Source organism: Candida theae (assembly GCF_024610275.1).
Source record: "Candida theae strain CBS 12239 chromosome Unknown scaffold8, whole genome shotgun sequence".
Classification (NCBI taxonomy): Eukaryota; Fungi; Ascomycota; class Pichiomycetes; order Serinales; family Debaryomycetaceae; genus Lodderomyces; species Lodderomyces theae.
In genome coordinates this window covers 44,055-60,632 of record NW_026261448.1, presented here as the reverse complement: position 1 = coordinate 60,632, position 16,578 = coordinate 44,055, and the positions used below count along the sequence as shown (strand labels likewise).

At 38.9% G+C, this 16,578-nt stretch overlaps 6 protein-coding genes across 6 annotated transcripts; 2 read left to right on the top strand and 4 right to left on the bottom strand. All coding sequences in view use genetic code 12, as the record gives it.

Moving 5' to 3' along the window:
- Window positions 1-69: 69 nt before the first annotated feature.
- Window positions 70-1,686, top strand: KGF57_003594 (uncharacterized protein; the record flags this gene model as incomplete). Its single annotated transcript, XM_051753029.1, has 1 exon — window positions 70-1,686. One exon carries the CDS (start codon window positions 70-72, stop codon window positions 1,684-1,686), a length of 1,617 nt encoding a protein of 538 aa, XP_051607805.1.
- Window positions 1,687-1,758: 72 nt separating this feature from the next.
- Window positions 1,759-4,131, bottom strand: CTF18 (Ctf18p; the record flags this gene model as incomplete). The annotated part of the gene is made up of 1 exon (XM_051753028.1): window positions 1,759-4,131. The coding sequence occupies one exon, from the start codon at window positions 4,129-4,131 to the stop codon at window positions 1,759-1,761; it is 2,373 nt and encodes a 790-aa protein (XP_051607804.1).
- Window positions 4,132-4,350: 219 nt separating this feature from the next.
- Window positions 4,351-10,746, bottom strand: KGF57_003592 (uncharacterized protein; the record flags this gene model as incomplete). The annotated part of the gene is made up of 1 exon (XM_051753027.1): window positions 4,351-10,746. The coding sequence occupies one exon, from the start codon at window positions 10,744-10,746 to the stop codon at window positions 4,351-4,353; it is 6,396 nt and encodes a 2,131-aa protein (XP_051607803.1).
- Window positions 10,747-10,921: 175 nt separating this feature from the next.
- On the bottom strand, window positions 10,922-11,833 carry KGF57_003591 (uncharacterized protein; the record flags this gene model as incomplete). Its single annotated transcript, XM_051753026.1, has 1 exon — window positions 10,922-11,833. One exon carries the CDS (start codon window positions 11,831-11,833, stop codon window positions 10,922-10,924), a length of 912 nt encoding a protein of 303 aa, XP_051607802.1.
- A 212-nt stretch (window positions 11,834-12,045) lies between these two features.
- Window positions 12,046-13,326, bottom strand: LAG1 (sphingosine N-acyltransferase; the record flags this gene model as incomplete). Its single annotated transcript, XM_051753025.1, has 1 exon — window positions 12,046-13,326. The coding sequence occupies one exon, from the start codon at window positions 13,324-13,326 to the stop codon at window positions 12,046-12,048; it is 1,281 nt and encodes a 426-aa protein (XP_051607801.1).
- Window positions 13,327-14,550: 1,224 nt separating this feature from the next.
- HSE1 (ESCRT-0 subunit protein) lies at window positions 14,551-16,092 on the top strand (the record flags this gene model as incomplete). Its single annotated transcript, XM_051753024.1, has 1 exon — window positions 14,551-16,092. One exon carries the CDS (start codon window positions 14,551-14,553, stop codon window positions 16,090-16,092), a length of 1,542 nt encoding a protein of 513 aa, XP_051607800.1.
- Between the last annotated feature and the right edge of the window lie 486 nt (window positions 16,093-16,578).

Below are 16,578 nucleotides of genomic sequence, written 5' to 3'. Positions count from 1 at the left end.
ATTCAACACGTATGAAGAGTGACAATGGATCAAAATACTCCTCCCAATAAGTCGAAGCACAGGATAGGCATGATTATCAGCCCAAGGTTGAATATATGTGAATTGATGAATGGTGCCGACTCTGATGAGTTTGACTACTTTTCCATTCGGAAGCGACAACAGATTGAGCAAAAATTACCACTGACAGACACAGAGGAATCTGGATTCACCCGCGTAGCGATGAAACGCGCAGCAACAGCTACAACAAGTGAGGTCACACTACACCAACACCCACACACCTCAACACTAGACCTTCCACTTCAGGGCTTGGAGAATGACACAGCAATGAGTGATCAAAATAGGAACCCTGAGGGTATTAGCAGTCTCAGTTTTGATGACCCAAGCTTAAGGTACCCCTTGAATGACGTAGACTTCCATCTAGAGAGTAAATGCAAGGATAGCACAATTGACACTCCTATGGAACATGGTTTAAACCAGTGGCAAGATGTACTGGTTTCTCAAGAGGTCGAATCTGACAAGTTTAGATCCTTTTCTTGCTTTGCAACACCACGTATGGACCCTCACCCTCAACTTGTTGCGGAGGATTCCAGTGCAGTCGATGTTACTACTGACCATATCACCAATGCAACCCATGCGACGAGAGCGGAAGCATCTAGTGACAACATCATTGAGGGAAACCATGGAGGAAGCTCTTTCTGGAGAAAACAGTTTCGCTTCACCGGTGACAAACCGAAGATGACAGATGCACTGGGAACTAGGAATACACGCATACCCGGAATTCGAGCTCATAAGAAGTATGACCTTAAAGGGTACCGACTAATACAGGAGAATGTCAATTTAAACACCCACAAGAGTGAAGGATTCAGAGGAAGTCAGGTATTTTCGTCGCACACACAGGCACAAACGCATGAAGATGACGTGATTTCGTTTGTTGTTGCAAGGAACAGGTTACTAGCAGGAAACACAATTACACGAGGGAATACTGATATGATTCAAAGCTTGGAGAATGGTGCACGAAGTGATACAACGAATCGAGTAAAGTTGAGAAAATTAAACGAATCTGAATTTGAAGAAGACTTGCCATTGAGTGCAATTAAAAGGGCCACCTATACTACGGTACACAATAGCTCACTAAACTCTACTTACACAAAATCTTTTGATACTTCAACATTTACCGAGCTGAATGATGTTCCACAAACTCCACATACCCCTGCACCGCGATTATCAGTATCGTCAGCCGAGTCTTTGGTCTCAGATTTTCTGCACTTGAAAGTGTCAGCTTCAGATGCAGGAGCTTCTCAAGTTAAGAAATCTATACTCAAATCATGTATTAGCCGAATTAAAACGCTACCAAAAGTGTTCAATAAGGATCATCATATTGTGTATGATTTTGGTCCAATCAGTTTGCCAAAACTAGAGCAAACTAGTCAAGCCCATTTGAATGAACTTGCTAATCCTGGTTCCATAGCGCAAACCATTCCAAACCAGGGTTTCCCTTCAGAACACAGAGATGAACCGAGAAAACCATTAAGGGTAAGGAGAGCATTTGGGCAAGACGTGTTCAAGAGCTCTACATTAAGACATCAAGATGATAGGGTCCGATTTAAAAACCTCTTTATTCAATCAGAGACTCTCGAATCGTCTGTGAGGTTATTCGAAAAGTATTTAGATGCAGTAATTAAATAGTTATTCAGTGTTTTATATATGAAATTGTTGAACTTCATCGATGTAGCTGTCAAGTGTCCATCCTTTTCTTAATTATGGCAACCAGATGTCTTTCCAACAAACTTCTTTCCTAACAGCATTCGAATAACCTTCATTGAAATTGACCCAGATTCTAGGCACTTGTCTTTTGGCTGTCTCACTGTCGGGCTTGGCGGCAGACTTGACACTGTCGTACCGAGACTTAAACGTTGTGTCCTCATGTTTTGCTTTCTTTGATCCAAACTCTTCAGCACTGTCAAGTTTGTGCTTTTTGGCTTCTGGTGAAACCCTTAAGTTATCCAATTCTGCACTGATCAATGGGAACAAAGTCTGTCGTTTAAGTTGAAGCTGCTTGTGCTCGATCACGCTCGATCTTCCGGCAACAAAAGCATCAAAGATGGAAACTGAATCCCAGTCTGGCCCAATCTTCAACTCTGTTTGACCTGTTTCATAATCCTTCTTTGTTTCAAGTGTCAATTTGAACGTTTCAATCAACTTTACAACTTTTTGGAGCTTTCCAATCTCCGCCGAGCTTAAGTTGCTTTTGGTTTTTGAAGATAGGCTAGGAGTAAGAAGCCTTGTAAGACAAGGGAGAAAGCAGCAGGCCATATTAGCATCGTTTGTGCTCCCCAAAGCCAAAAGCGTGCTAGGAGAGACATTTGAAATCACAGTCCTTGCATTATGGCGGTTCTCCTTCAACTTCTCAAACGTCTCAAATGACAAGTTCTTGACGTTTGGGATCAACGGATTGACGTCGCTGTAGTTTTTTAAATCACTGAGTAACGACCAGCTCTTCAATGCTATTAACGCATTATACTGATTTGCATCATTAAAATTATTGTTGAAAAAATCGTGGTAATGAAGCCAATCACTAAGTTCGCTGGGTCGAGTTAAGATATCATCCTGCAAGTGAACAATATCTAGGTACCTATTGAATACCCCATTTATGAACTTGTCAAACAGGTCAATACTACCAGTTATAGATTTTCCATCACCATCCATATACTTTTGCAAAAGGACATTAAAATTTTCCTCCTTTTTCAATCGGGAATCTCTCTTGAATACATCCTCAACCATTGCGTACCAAGAAATGTGCTTGTCTGCTGCAGACACTTTATTAGTGCTATTATAACGTGCCACGCGTCTTCCGGAAAACTGCATGTGATTCAAACATGCTCTCAAATCTCCATCACATACCTCGCAAATCTCACCGATGTCTTTGTAATCCAATCCCAACTTTTCTCTATCGCTGACTGACATCAAAAAATCCTTCACGGACTTCATGGCACTTCCACTGACTTTTACACCGGTGGCTCTTTGCGTAATAGCAGGCTTTCGAAATGTAACGACATCGGAGATCGCCCTCATTTTTTCTAGCGGGTTCGGTCCAAACTTGCCTTGTTGACGCGAGTAAATGTCATTGGCAATACAAATTATGGGTCTGTTCAAAATTCTATCCGCCTTTCGTGGTTTTTTTTGATCGTTGTTGTCAAGCCCACTTGTGCGTCTCTGTTTTGCATATGCACGTTGATCAGCATTCACAATGTCTTGCAAAATCTTGACAACATCATTCACGTTGGCTAATGAATCCAACTCGTCTATTAGCAAACAAAAAGGTTTCCCATTTTTGGACACTGCGTTGGATGTCAACGTATTTTGAATCTTTAATTTCAAGGCATTCGACGCATTTGAATAAGGGTTGTTCCCAGCAGAATTTTGCACAGATCCTTGTGGAAGAGTGTCCATACTATTCATTGCATTTAGCTCTTGAATATTGTAACCCATTTGACGAGCTAAGATGTGAGTAGTCACTGTTTTGCCGACTCCCGGTGGCCCATGTATGAGTAAAATCTTACGAAGTGGTCTGCCAAGTGAGTCAGTTCCATCAGTTTCTTTAACCTTTTCACCAAAAACCAAGGGCGACCATTTCTGAAGCCATCGCATAATTAATCGGTACTGCTTTTCATTCCCTGCAGGGCACAATTGTAGGAAGTTTTGTGGTTTATACTTTTCGGTCCATAAGGGCATATATTTTGAAGTGACACGTTCCATTTTCAGATTTAGTTTGGTGGAGTTTTCCTTGATTTTGTTCTTGAGTTCAATTTTTGCAAAAAGGGAGTCCATATCTATGTAATGTTTATTCTTGTCCTCGGGACGGATGTGTTCTTGATGGCGTATTCTTCGTTCGAGAGTAACGATTTCACCAGAAAACAACCTGGCAGCTTTGTTGTTGGAATCCACCTGTTCAATGGAATCATACGACTCTCGAGGCGTGAAGTCTTGATCATACAATCGCTCTGACGTATTCTTCAGCTTAGGAACTGGATTAGAATTTGCAATTTCATCTGCTCGCAAAGGTGGATCAGATGCGGCAAACAATAACGAATTTTCAATATTGATGCTTCCTCCAATGTCCTCCTCTATCATGCTGTTTTCTCTCAGTATATTGTAGGGCTTATCAATGTGTGTTGGTAGAAAGAGCGAAAATGTGGAAAAAGGGAAGACGACGACGACGCGTCTTAATCTTTTTTGTGAAACTAAACAAATAGAAATTAGTATCGATGCTCTGGAGTTCTGCTACAGAATGGTCAACAACCGATCTCCGTTACCACTTAAAGCAGGCATAATCTTATTCCTTTATTAGTTCTACACAAACGTTTTCAACTCTATTTGAGGATCGGTTTCATTCCCTGCCAGAGTATCTCCTTTCAACTTTATAAGCTCTTCAGCCAAAGTCTTCTGTGAAGCTGTCAAGTACCTATTGACAACATCTTTGAATACCAGAGAATCCTGCTTGATTAAAAGCAATAACTTATCACGAGTGTATAGCTTATTCTCGGCACCCTTTTGAATTAATGCAGGTATCAAAAGGCTGTAAATTGCCGTCAACTTCTCTTTGTCATGGACGACGTCTTTAGTGTACAACATCAATATCTCAAATGATAATTTGGAACTTATGTCAATACTGGTGTTCATTCCCGTTAGATTATGAACAACATCAGTCACCAAATCTTTCAAAACAAAGTCAACGTGAGAACCTTTTTCCTTCATGAGGGACTTTATGCATTGCAAGCTCAACGAAGCAGTGTTCTCATTTAGCAAAAGCTGGAGCAACCCGCTGCTCAACTTTCTAGAATCATCTGCACTTAGCTGGATGCCACCGTACGTCACAAGAATCACTGAAGTCAAGACGGTGTAGTTAACTTCGGCATCAATTGAGTAAAATCTCGAGATAATGTCATAGAATGGCTTAACTAAATCAGTTCCTAACTTTGTGCAATCCATGACAACTTGCTTCAAATATGGGAGAATAACCGATATCAAAAACACCTTTTTGCTTTCATAAACTTTAGCAAAAATGTACAAAAGACACGAGTAAAGATCCTTCTTTACCACATCGGGGAACATAGATATCATTCTCACCAAATTTTCAAACGTCTTTTTCAAAATCAATAGGTTCAGTGCTGTTTCAGCATTTTTGAGTAAAGCTTCATAATTGTCTGAGACGGTGTCAAAGTCAGATTTGAGGAATGGCAATATTTTGAATAAAGGTATCATCGTGACACGAATCAATTCAAACAATTTGTCAAATCCGCTCTCTAAATCCTTCTGATGCGAGGAGATATATGTACTGAATGCAGTTTCCAACGAGTCCAAGAACAAGCACTGAATTTCGGCATCCTCTTCAACCAACATGTATCGATCAATAACATCAATCAACTCACCAAATATATGCTCGTTGAATGTCAAATCGACCAAAGTGGTTATACCCATAAGCTTGTTGAATGACCTTAGGATAGGTACAACATTTTTGTTTTTGATCAAGGACTCAATACACTGACTGAACAATATAAAAAAGAAATTTTCGCTATCTCCGGAAAGCGAGTCATTGATCAAGGCAAAATTTGTCTCCGTTTCTAAACTCAAGACCGTCACCAAATTGATCCAATAATTGCCATAAATCTCAAGTTCTCTACTGGAAGATTCACTGTATTTGACAATGGAATACTCCCTCAAAGACAATATCCACAAGGATATCAATAGCTCGGAATATTTCTCCAACACTTGCTCAAACTCCTCCTCATTTTGTTCCGAATCCTCATAAGATTCGATTCTTAGCACTGCCCAGCAATTCAAAATCGACAACTGTATACTTTTCTTTCCAAATTCCGACATATCCTCCAAGAACCCAAACTTCAAAAACTTGTTAGACGAGATCTCCTCCAATAGTTGTATCAATGTCTTCAAAATTCGCTGTTTTGAATAGTACTTTATTCGAGGCAAGTTGATAAACTTGGAGGAAACACCAATTGCATGGGAAATTACCTTGTAGTCATTTCCCGGAGTAAAGCAAGGAACCAATGCACTGATTATTTGAGCTTGTTGTTGCTCCAATATAGATGATGCCGGGTACAACGGATCTTCAAGATCACCAAACAATTCCAACGCAGAATTCAACAAATCAAGCCCCTTCAATTTCAAATCAAGTATTGGCGACGCGGCACCTAAAAATGAAAGTTTCACGATTTCTGCAATCTTGCTCTTTAATCGTTCAACCAACACCGGATTCTTGTAAGCCAACTGCAACAAATGGTTCAATGCCTCATAGATAAACACTCTAAATTGCAATGTGATGGGCTCATTCTTTTCCAATTTAACCTCATCCTCATCAACAATGACCTCGTTCTCTTCATCTTTGAAATCAACGACATTTGCTTTACTGTGTTTTTTTTGTCGCTGACTCAATGGTAAAAGTTTTTGTTGGTAGTTTGATTCAAGAAATGGGTCCACCAATTTTTTCATACTTGATTTAAGTAAATTGTTTAAAGTACTGAACCAATTCTTGTCCAAGCTGCACTCCATCCAAAGTAAAAGGAGTCGCTCCAATTCAGGGCATGGGACTATATTCATTGACACCCAAAACAAGTACTCAGTTTCTTGTGATATTATCCCGACACCAAATATCTTGACTAGTTCATAGTAACAACTGTATGCTGATGCGTATAAGTCAAAACTGGTAGTAAAGGGGAAAATAGACTCAGCATTCAAAGAAGTTGGAGAAACATTAGCCACAGCAATTTTTATGTTCTTGGAGATTATCAAGTTCAACAATCTCGTAAAAACGTCAATTTCTCCTTCGATGAGATTCGAGTCAAATATGATCAACTCCTTGAATAGCTCTATCAACTGTTGGTACACTTTTATGTAATCATCCAACGTTGCCAACCCGATACCATAGCTCAAAGCGACTATGAGGTTTCTCAAAATTTCCTTATTTTGAGGTCGCCATTCGCGCAATTCGGGGCCCAAAGACGTAATCACCAACTGCAACAACTTTGCCAAAAGCCCAATTGAGCCAAACTTTGTTTTGAGATTTACCGACACCTTATCAGCAAGACTATAGCCAAACCCATCATCCAAATAATTGTGTAAAAGTCTCTCCAATATTTGTGGTGTTAATGATGACATGTCTGAATTTGCTTCAAAAATCTTAACTAGACTTTGCAAAGTAAAGTAGTAGACAACCGGATTTTGATCACTCATCAATTGATCCAAGATATTGTAAGCTTCTTTAAGTCCAATCTTCCTTCTGTAATATATATTGGCCATTGAAAGGACTGAAAACCCTCTTTGGAATGGATTTTGATCAGTGACCACATCGTTGATGAGGTTTGTTATGACACCATGCACTTCATCCCTGTCAATGAGACGTGAAATCAATCCCACTGTCTCAGCATTAATAGTGATAAGTTCGGCATTCCGAAGCTTGACTTTTTTCACCACATCGATAAGAGTCGCTGCAACACCACTCTCTAAAATCAACTCATTTTCCGACATGTTCTTAGCCACCCCATTCATAGCAATCGACACATTTATCATTATTGCTCTTACTCTCAATTCGTCAACTTGATTAGCCGTGAGTGAGTTTCGAATTTGCTCCAATAACGAAAACTGAATTTTGCTAGTCAAATGAGCAAACAGTGTTTCAAACAAGTCTATAGCAAGATCAACCAATGAAGTCATCAATGTCGGTGAGGCATCGTTTCTCATCGGGCCGTCGCTAGTTAGTAAACAATTAGGGTCATAGGAGAGAAACCGTGTTGAAGAGGAGACAGCGATCTCTTCCAAACAGTGGAACCAATAAGTTGCTTGACCTTCCTTGTGCAACGTGAAGATGCTGCTGCTTGCGGGCACAAGCTCACGCAGGTTACTTTCCCAAATAATCGACGAATGCGCGACCCTCAATGGCCATTTGCTTGTCAATCCAAAATTGTAGTTGTAGTCTTCACTAAGATAGCACATCGAATCGTCAATCAGATCTGTGTGCAATGAAACGTATTTCAGTTTGCTCTTTGAAGAGGATCTGTCACCATCCAAAGAAAAATTTCTCGAGAAAATTCGATGATCACTGAAAACCTTGATGAGAAAAATGACGAGATTAGAATTGATGTCACTTTTGAGCGAATTCGCAATCTCCTTGTAATTTTGCAAAATCACCTTTTTACTGTAAAACACCAAGCTAACAACCATGTTCTCCAGACTCAACTGTCCATTGAATGAGTAGTTGGAGTATAATATATTGTTGAGAATATCTGGGTTGTAATTGTAATCATTGAAGCCAGCTGCATTCAACGTAGTCACAGAACTAACATTCTCAATCGTACTTTCCAAATGAGACAAGTAGTTGTACGATTTGGTCAACAAAAACAGAATCTGTTTAAATGACTCGGGAGTCAAATCTACCGATTTCAAGTAATTATGCAAACATACCAAAGCAAAAGCTCTTGTTTTTAAATTAGAAATTACCTCGTTAATTTCATCATTTCCTGACACGTTTGAATTGACGGAGAGAAATTGTGACGTGAGCAAGCTCTTCCAAAAAATCAAAATTTGGGACGAATTCAACTTAACATACTCGGAGAAGCTGTACAATGTGACCAATGAGGACAATATTATCCAACAGCTTGAATCTTTGATACTGGACTTACCACTATGCTTCAAATTCTGGGTACAAAAACTCAAAACTCTCACAATAATTGTATTTTGTAACAATGTGGGATCTGTTTGTTTGATCAATGACAGCAAGGCTAAAGAGTAACTGAGAAGTCTCACTGAAGATATGCTGCAAGTATTGAGCGGGCCCTTTGTCGATATTTTATCCGAGTTTTTGTGCTCTTGGTCAACAAATTTGTATGCAAACAAGATCAACTGGTTTATACTGGCCGGGTTGAGCCTCGCATGGGTCAACAAGGTCTTTATTGCATACGTGCGTGTATAAGAGCTGTTATTAGCAATCAAAGCGAACAATGTGTTTTCCAAAAATGACAAGCCTCGTGAATCAGAGGGACTCGACATTTCGAAATCATCATCCAACTCATCAAAGCCCTTTTTCTCTTCATCTCTGTCTCTCTCTTCCCTAGACTCTATGATTGCACCTAAAGGAATGATATTTTCAATAACCGACAAAACGAGGCAAGCTTGATATGGATTTGTGTAGATGTTGACATCGGATCCAGTGGCTTTTCTTTTCAGAGATTTGGTGGATTTGAAGCTGAAAATTCTAGACTCGCGTTTCCTGTCTCTATTCAAAGATATCTGCTCGGTCACTTCTCCTTGGTTGGTGTCGGTAACTTTACTGCTACTAATGTTCAATCTTGAATACAAGTAACTGGAGAGAACATCGCCAGCAGCAGAGCCTGCTTCCTTAACAACATAGTCGAGGATCACATGCCAATTCGACAACGTTTTGTTCCAATTTGAATCATGGATATGAATTACACGTTCATTTTCAAACTTTGAATCATCAAATTTCAAAAGCACCATTTGCAAAATGCTGGTCAAATTGGACGACAAATATTCTGGATTTTGAAATTGCTCCATTTGAATATAGAAGATAATAGTAGCTGCTATGCTTGATTGTAGAAGGTTCTGCTCCAACAGACTCTTTAGTATAAAAGGGCTGTCATGGTTGACAATGGAATTTCTCTCCTTCTTAGATTCCACCAAAGGTTCCCCATTTACATCTAGCTCTGCTGACAAGCTGGAATCCCAGGTGTTGGGGTCGGGTAACGGGTAAAATCGAATCAAATACTCAATTGCACTAAAATTTCCTGTTGGAATGAAATTGATGAGAAGGTTCGACAATAAATCTATCCCTGCCACACGCACCTCCTTGAGTGGACTAGACAATGCATACTCAAATATTTTTTCATGCGTCGTGAGAATGCTTTTTTGGAACAGATACTGCTGCGTCATAATTGTTTCTGGTTTCAATTTCGCTCCAGCCGAACTAGAGCTGGCCGAAGCTTCCAATAGGGACTCGTAATGACTTGATATACTCAATATCAAAAGATTCTTCATACATTGAGTGTAATTCTTTTTCAAAAGCACCGTTGATGACGATTTTTCATCCTCCATGTCGAATGAGATCGGGTCTTGCAAAATGGACTTTGTACTAATTTTGATCAATTTGGAACACAATTTGTCATCAATGTCTTGCTTTGTTGCATTTTTGGAAACTGAGTATAACAAATACACCAAATCGCTATCGATATTTGGATCTTTTTTCAAAATTTTGTAGATTTGAGCAACGCAAAAGCTATTCAATGATCCTAATTGACTTGGAAAATGCTCAAATAGGTCAATAAGAATAATTATAGCCACTTTGGACAGCAGGCGCAAGTTTGATTGTTCGTCCAAATGCACATCGTTCAACAATTGGTTCGCCACATCATATATCTTTGAAGAAAGAATGCGTAGAACCATGACCAAGTTTCTTGACACCAACTTGAATACATTCAATGAGGACTGAATTTTGGCTTCAGGTGCAACAGATGTGGTTTCGCCTTTCTTTTTTTTGGCTATTGGTTGTGGTTGCCTCTTTCTTTGTTCATCTATAAGTTGGATCAACTGATCACGATAGGTGTTGTAATTGGACTCGTCCAAGTCTTGCGGTTTGGAAAGTTTTCTACTCATACTGACAAGGTAGGTGAGCACCTCACTATTGTCAAACCTCTTGAGTACGCCATTGAATGAATCCATGACTAAGACGAGATATTGTTTGGAAGGTATGCGGGGGGGGGGGAGAATCTCAGTCTAGTAGCACGTATCGTTTTTTTTGGAATATACAATTGGAGAAAACAAAGGAGAGAATATTCGTGTCTTATAAACAATGGTAGCGCAGAACTAACCTATAAAACTAAAAGGATATAGAACGTCAAGAATACCTCTCCGCAGCTCTTGGGTTAGGGCTTCCCGTTATTGAAGGTAGTTGGGAATACCGTTTGCTATACGAGAGCCGCTTCACTCTCCTGTCTGTTTCAATATATGCCGACTCATCCAGGGTTGTTAATTTGGTCAGTGATGGTGCTTTCAATACAGACATTCTTTTCATATTCTCTACTGATGGATCATGGGGATATTTGGTTTTCCCTAGAAATATGTCAATATCTCTAGTCAAGCTCTTGAGTTTTTGGAGTGAGTCCGACTTCTTCATTTTGGTTTGTGGTTTGTTGGTGACATTGCAAAGTACATTCGGTGGAGGTGTGCTCTTCAAAACATCCATCAAGCTGACAAACAGGGAATCTGCTGCGGAAGTTTTATTTTGGTCCGACTCGAGTTGTCTGATTCTGTCATGTAGATCATCAATTTGAATTTTATAATTGGTGATATGCAATTGTTTTTCAGTATTTTGCTTTTTAACTCTATCCAATTCATCTTCCAAAATGGCCATTTTCTCCAAAAGTTCATTGCTAAATTCCTGTTGCACTTTGTATTTATGAAGCATGATTCTATCCTGACTCTCCATGGACGCATTTGCAATCTCTATCTTTACTATTTTTTGTTGCAAACTGGTGATTTCTTGGTCTTTGCTTAGTAAGAGATCCTGTAGATTGTCCAACTCCTTTCCGTGGTCTAAATTTTGTTGCTTTGATGCTAATAACTGATTCTTTAAGTTGAGAACTTGCGTTTCAAGATTCAAGTTTGTTGTTTCTAGCTCTTGCAATTCATCTTCTAGCGCCTTTTCTAGTTCCTTGCTTGACTCTTGAAACTCATGAAGTATTGCTTCTGATTCTAGGACCTTCCGTATTAGCTCGTCTTTGCTCAATGATTGCAAGTTTCGACACATGTGTGTGTGTGTGTATGTGTGTGTGTATGTGTGTGTGTATGTGTGTGTGTATGTGTGTGTGTATGTGTGTGTGTATGTGTGTGTGTGTATTTCCAAGTTTGTCTATGTTAATGTGCTTTGTTTACACTTTTAATCTTATGTCGCGACAGATTAAAAGTATTTTGCATACAAATGGTGAAATTATATAATTAAGTATTATCTAGCTATGCAGTCTATTCTTCCTTCTTCTCTTCTTCGCTATTACCACTATCTTCTTCTTCTTCTTCATCTTCACTTCTTTCATCCTTTTGTTCACCAGAGAAAATGTATCTTGACAAAATTCTCAAAATTAAGAATAACCAATAAACATTAACCAATTGTAAGGCAAAGATCAAAAAGAATGTAATTGGTTGTGAAATATAACACTTGTATTGCTGAGTTTCCCAATTCAATTCCCACTCACCAACGGTTCTGAATTCAGTTAAAACTGACCACAAGATTCTCAAGTTGATGTAATGTCTCAAGTAGATCCAAACGGCAATAAACCAAACAAACATTGGGCCCGTCAATTTTGAATCCAAATAGTTTAATGTTTTAGATAAAGCCAACCAGAAATCAGATACATCCATGGTAATGAAAACTTCAATACCGATCCACGTGAAGTGAAATCTGTACGAACACCAAATCAAAGCAATGGTAATTATATGATGTAAAACCAATTCAAAGAAATCTTTTCTTGGTTTTTCCACTTGCAAAACAAGGATGACCGATTGCTGTACCCAGAATGCTGCTTGTCCCAAGTAAAACACTTTAAAGTAAATTTCATGGGTCTTGTGGGGATATTCAAGATACATTGGGGTAGTTTCGAAAAACCATAATGGAGTCCTCGACATAATCCATAACCCCATTGGACCACTGATTCCATAGTAAAACATTGCATAAGTTTGTTCCAAAAATCTCCTTTGCTTGCTTTCTTTAGTTACACCGAGATAAACGCTAATTGGTCTCAAAACACAACACATCATAAACTCTCTTAAAAAGGTGAAGAAAATTGCATAGAATCCAACAAATTTGAAATCATTGGCACCTTTTCCATATTGATCAGTACCAGGGATATGATATGAAGGTACAATCATATCTTCCAAAAACTTGTGGATCTTCCCACTTGGACTAGAGAGAAAGAATGTTCCAAATGCAGCCACCAATACTAAGAAGGGGACAATCCATGTTTGTCTATAAATCAATTCCCTGAAACCAATCACAAGGTGGTTTGCAATAGCCCAATCTGACTTGGTTTCACGTTTCAACTCGGCTCTTCGAGCGTTTGATTTTCTTCTCGATGCCTTTGAGGTCGCCATGGTAGACAATGAAGGTGATGTATCTCCAACTGGAATTGCACCGACAGAGGAAGCAGAGCGATAACGTTGTTGCTGATGCTGTTGCTGTTGTTGTTCTCGCCCTGCTCTCTTTGCTGAAGATGAGAAAGGAGGTGACAAAGAAGGAGAAGAACTCATGTTATAGAATTCCAAGCAATGTAAATATGATTGGTTGAGTTGTATGAATAAAAGGAAAGGAATTCAAGATAATAATAATAAATAATAATAGTACTGGTGTAGATTATATGTAATCAAAGAAGGACAAGATGAAAACGTTTTTTGAAAATTTTTTGTTGTTTGAAAGACAAAGCGCGTAAAAAATAAAAAGATTAGAGTTTACTGTATAAATTAGTTGATACAACACAAGACACAAAGATTTCATATATATATTAACAAAAACAGTAGTTAATACCCAATGATAATAGACTCCTACAACTAAGCAACAAAAAGTAGAATGACTTTGAACAATTGTCCCCCCGCTCAGGATTTAAATGCATTGCTTTGCTGTTTCACGTCTTAACTTGTACACAAACTAGACCGCGCACTTAAATCCGCCAACAAGTCCCCCTGTTATTGTTTCCCATTGGAATGACACAAAGATTGAAATTGAAGAGGAGAAAAAAAAATAGGGGATGAGAGCTACCAACTACTGTTGAATTAAGTTCAAAAAGCTTGTGCCAATCATGCCATGCTTCTTTTGATAGGTATGACGTATCGCATTACAAAGGCATGTTGACAAGTTATCAAACTAACTACCTTTGGAGCGTTGTATAACTTCACTTTGATAGATTGCAATCTGTAGTTTCTAACTCTTTAAACCTCTATTTTTTTGCCATATATTCGCAGCAAAATTTCAACAAGTTTTCTTTCTTCTGGTGTTACCAAAATGAGGTTGGCGATAATAGCGACTGTTTTTCCGTAAGGGTATTTACTGGTTTTAATGCTTTCCTTTTCATTATCCAACGATTAACGCCGTCCTTTCTCTTATCTTGGGAATCAGTTGACAAGCATAAAACCTGTGCCCTGCGTCAATTTTGATGCATGAAAGGAACAGGTAAACTGAGCTATCAATCACACAGACTATTGTTTGCGTTAAAGCTTAACCATCGAAGATATTCTTTTAATTTATCTGGATCACATGGATGTGATTTCAGAGTATGAAATTTCGCAGCCACACTCAGAGAATTCAAACTGGTACTGCATATAAAATCGATAACTGGAGATCATTCACTCAGACGGGGAAAGAAAGAGAGAGAAAGAGAGAACGAGAGAAAGAGAGAAAGAGAGAGAGAGAGATTGTGAATCAATATCCAGTGGCAATCCAAAACTCCCGTACATTCTCCTGCTTACTCATCTGCAACCATGACTACCCTAGATGCCTTGATAAACAAAGCCACGGACCCGACCCTTACTTCTGACAACTGGCAATACATCTTAGATGTCTGCGACAAGATCTCATCCAATCCTGAATTGGAAACTAGCAGGGCTGTCAATTTGATAAAGACAAAAATTACATCAACAAAAGATGCAAACACTATCCTAAGGTCATTATCCTTGTTGGTTGCCATTGCTGAAAACTGTGGGTCCCGAATGAAGCAAGAAATTGCCAGCAAGTCTTTTCTTGAAGACTCTTTAGTCAAGAAGTTGCTGGATAAAAAATTACACATCACTGTCAAGTACCGAATCATTGAAGTTCTCGAACAATTGAACAACAGTTTCAAGTCAGATCCATCATTGAAGCCAATGAATGATGCATACAACTTGGTGAAATCGGAATATCCCCAATATTTCAAAGCACAACAGGGTCCCAATAAACCAGCAAAACAAGAAAGGACACAACAGGACAAGAATAAAGAGGATGAAGAATTACAAAGAGTTTTGAAGCTATCATTGCAGGAGTATGAAAACGAGCAGAACTTGAAAAATCAGTACTTGAATAACAAGCCATTACCAAATGCACAGCAAGCACAATCACAGCAGCAGCAACAAGATCAACAGCGTGCAGTCTCTCCGAGTGGATCAGACACTGAGCAGACAGTGGCAACAGTGTCGAAAGTGAGAGCATTGTATGATTTGATATCATACGAAGAGGACGAGCTTTCTTTTAGAAAAGGTGACGTGATAACTGTGATTGAATCAGTTTACAGAGATTGGTGGAGGGGATCATTACCCAACGGAAAAATTGGAATCTTTCCGTTAAACTATGTGACTCCTATTGTCAACAAGTCACCTCAAGAGTTGGCTCGTGAGAATGAAATGGAGAGTAAATTATTGAATGTGGATCAAAAGCAAATTGACCGATTATTGGCTATTTTGTCAACCAATAACATTTCACAAATCAATGAGGATGAAGTTACTGAGTTATACAATAATGTCATATCTTCGAGGATCCAATTGGGTGGTCTAATAGATAAGTATAGTGTCCGGCAAGAAGAATTGGGAGTATTGAATACTCAATTGAATTCGGAGGTCAAATCGTATAACGAGCTATTGGAGAAGCTGATCAATAATAGGTCAAAGCAGGGTAATGCAACTGCTTATAATCAACTTCCATATCCGACCATCTCACACGCGGTACCTCAGTTGGTACAACAACCACAGCGGCAAGTTACTGGTCCTAGTCCTCAACATCAGCAACCGCAACAAGCCACTGGCGGTCATCAGACACAATACCATCAACCAGCTGGCACAAGACCGCCTTTTGAGCAGCCCACAGTACAGCAACAGCAACAGTACCAGAACCCCGCACTGACAGAGCCCCCATATCAGCAGCAGCCATCTCAGTATCAACAAAATACTGGTTTCAATGCTCCATATCATGGTCAGCAGTATGCTCCCTACCTCAACCCTCAACATTTAAACCAACAGAACACCAGTGCTGGCTTTGGTAACTCTGGATATTAGTCTGTAGTTTTAAATACTGTCTATCATTTTTTGATGTGTTTTACATGTTTTCTTTGTAGGCATTGTAGGACGCAGAAGGACACACTAAGAAACGAAAAAGGCAAAGTAAAAAAAAAAAAAAAAAAAAAAAAAAAAAAAAAAAAAAAAAAAGAAAAAAAAAAAAAAAAAAAAAAAAAAAAAAAAAAAAAAAAAAAAAAAAAAAAAAAGAAAACAATCACAGCAAAATGCAACAGACCATACAAAGCGCAACACACGATATACGCTACTTGCAAGCCCTTTCAAAACTTTTCCATACATTACAACAAGTAACCAACAATGAGCAGCAACTTATATTCCCATAGAGAAGAACAAAACAACCAAAAATTCGAACAATTAGCCAACACATTACATCAATTTCGGACTACAGTCAATAATGATATTCACGAATCAATACAACAAGAGCTGGGCATTTTGCATCACTTGAATGAGAATTTTTCAAGCTTGATG